The sequence below is a fragment of the Bison bison genome, unplaced genomic scaffold (genome assembly GCF_000754665.1).
Source record: "Bison bison bison isolate TAMUID 2011002044 unplaced genomic scaffold, Bison_UMD1.0 scf7180017854917, whole genome shotgun sequence".
Taxonomy (NCBI): Eukaryota; Metazoa; Chordata; class Mammalia; order Artiodactyla; family Bovidae; genus Bison; species Bison bison.
Genome location: NW_011485490.1, coordinates 10,586 through 11,784, shown reverse-complemented (window position 1 = coordinate 11,784; position 1,199 = coordinate 10,586). Strand labels below are relative to the sequence as shown.

The window sequence follows — 1,199 nt, the reverse complement described above, 5'->3', positions numbered from 1 at the left end:
CTACCCTTACCCCAGGCATCAGGCGCAAATTCAATCTGAGTATCGGCTACAACTAGAGGCTGTGTGGCAGCCGTCATGTCAGCTCCCATCATTGCCCTAGATATGACATTGGTATTTCCCCTGTCATCAACCCTGGCACCAGACACTGTCTCAGCCTGTTTCTTGGTCACAGTCTGAGATTGTGTAGAAACACTTGTATCTGCCCCAATCCCTGCTTCACACATGGCCTTGGTATTACCCCCAACATCAACTGCCACCCCAAGCATGGCCTCAGTCTGGGCCTTGGCTACAACTTGAGACTGAACAGAAGCCCTCATATCTGCTGAAGACCCTGCCTGAGACATAGTTTTGCAATTCCCCTTGGCCTCAACCTCAGTACCAAGAACACTGTCAATCTGGATCTTGGCCACAGCCTGAGACAGTGAACAGGGCTTCATGACTGCTCCAGCTTCTGCCTCAGACACAAAATTAGGATTTCCCTGAGCATCAACTGAGGTACCAGACCAGACCTCAGACAGAGTCTTAGCCACACTCACAGTCTCTTCCAGGGCTCTTGACTTGGTGTCAGCCACACTTCTGATCTTGTTTATGGCGCCCATCTTGGTCACTTCCCTGATTACTGCCAAGGCCTCATTCTGTGTCACCACCACTCTGTTCATTTCTATCTCTTTTTCAGCCAATATATGAGTTTCTGCTTTGGTCTGGGTCATTGCTTCTTTCTTGGTCTCTACCTTAGTACCAAGTGCCCAAGCTTTAGTTTTGGTCTGGGTCACTGCCTCTTTCTTGATTAGTTTCCCAGACCCAGAGTCAGTTTGGGTCACTGCCTCTTTCATGGCCACTTCACTGGCTTTGGCGTCAGTCAAAATCACTGCCTCTGTTATTATCACTGTTCCAGCCACCGTTCTGGCCTCAGATTGGGTCTCTGTCTTTGCTTCAGCCATTGCCTTGGCTTGAGAATAGGCTTTGCTTCTGTCTGTAGCAATGACCTTAGTCTCTACTTCAGCTCCAGACCTATCTCTTGCTCCAGTTTCTGCTCCGGTCTTGGGCTTGGGTCTAGTCTCAATTTCTGTCCCCACCATGGCTTCACACATGGCCAAGGTCTGGTTTTGTATCCCAGCCACAGTCTCCATCTTGACTTTGGACCCATTTCTGGCAAGTCGCCTCACACTCTGGGCTCTTCCCTTGGTTAATCTGTAAAT

General features: G+C 49.5%; 1 protein-coding gene across 1 annotated transcript in view; it reads right to left on the bottom strand.

Annotated features, from left to right (window-relative positions):
* The window catches only part of LOC105001385 (mucin-17-like), a gene marked incomplete at both ends in the record, with an annotated part of 4,908 nt that extends 3,715 nt beyond the window's left edge, over nucleotides 1-1,193 (bottom strand). Inside the window, one exon of the mRNA XM_010857633.1 lies at nucleotides 5-1,193. Within this exon, the coding sequence (XP_010855935.1) occupies nucleotides 5-1,193 (1,189 nt within the window). The remainder of the gene's footprint in view (nucleotides 1-4) is intronic.
* Nucleotides 1,194-1,199: the final 6 nt, after the last annotated feature.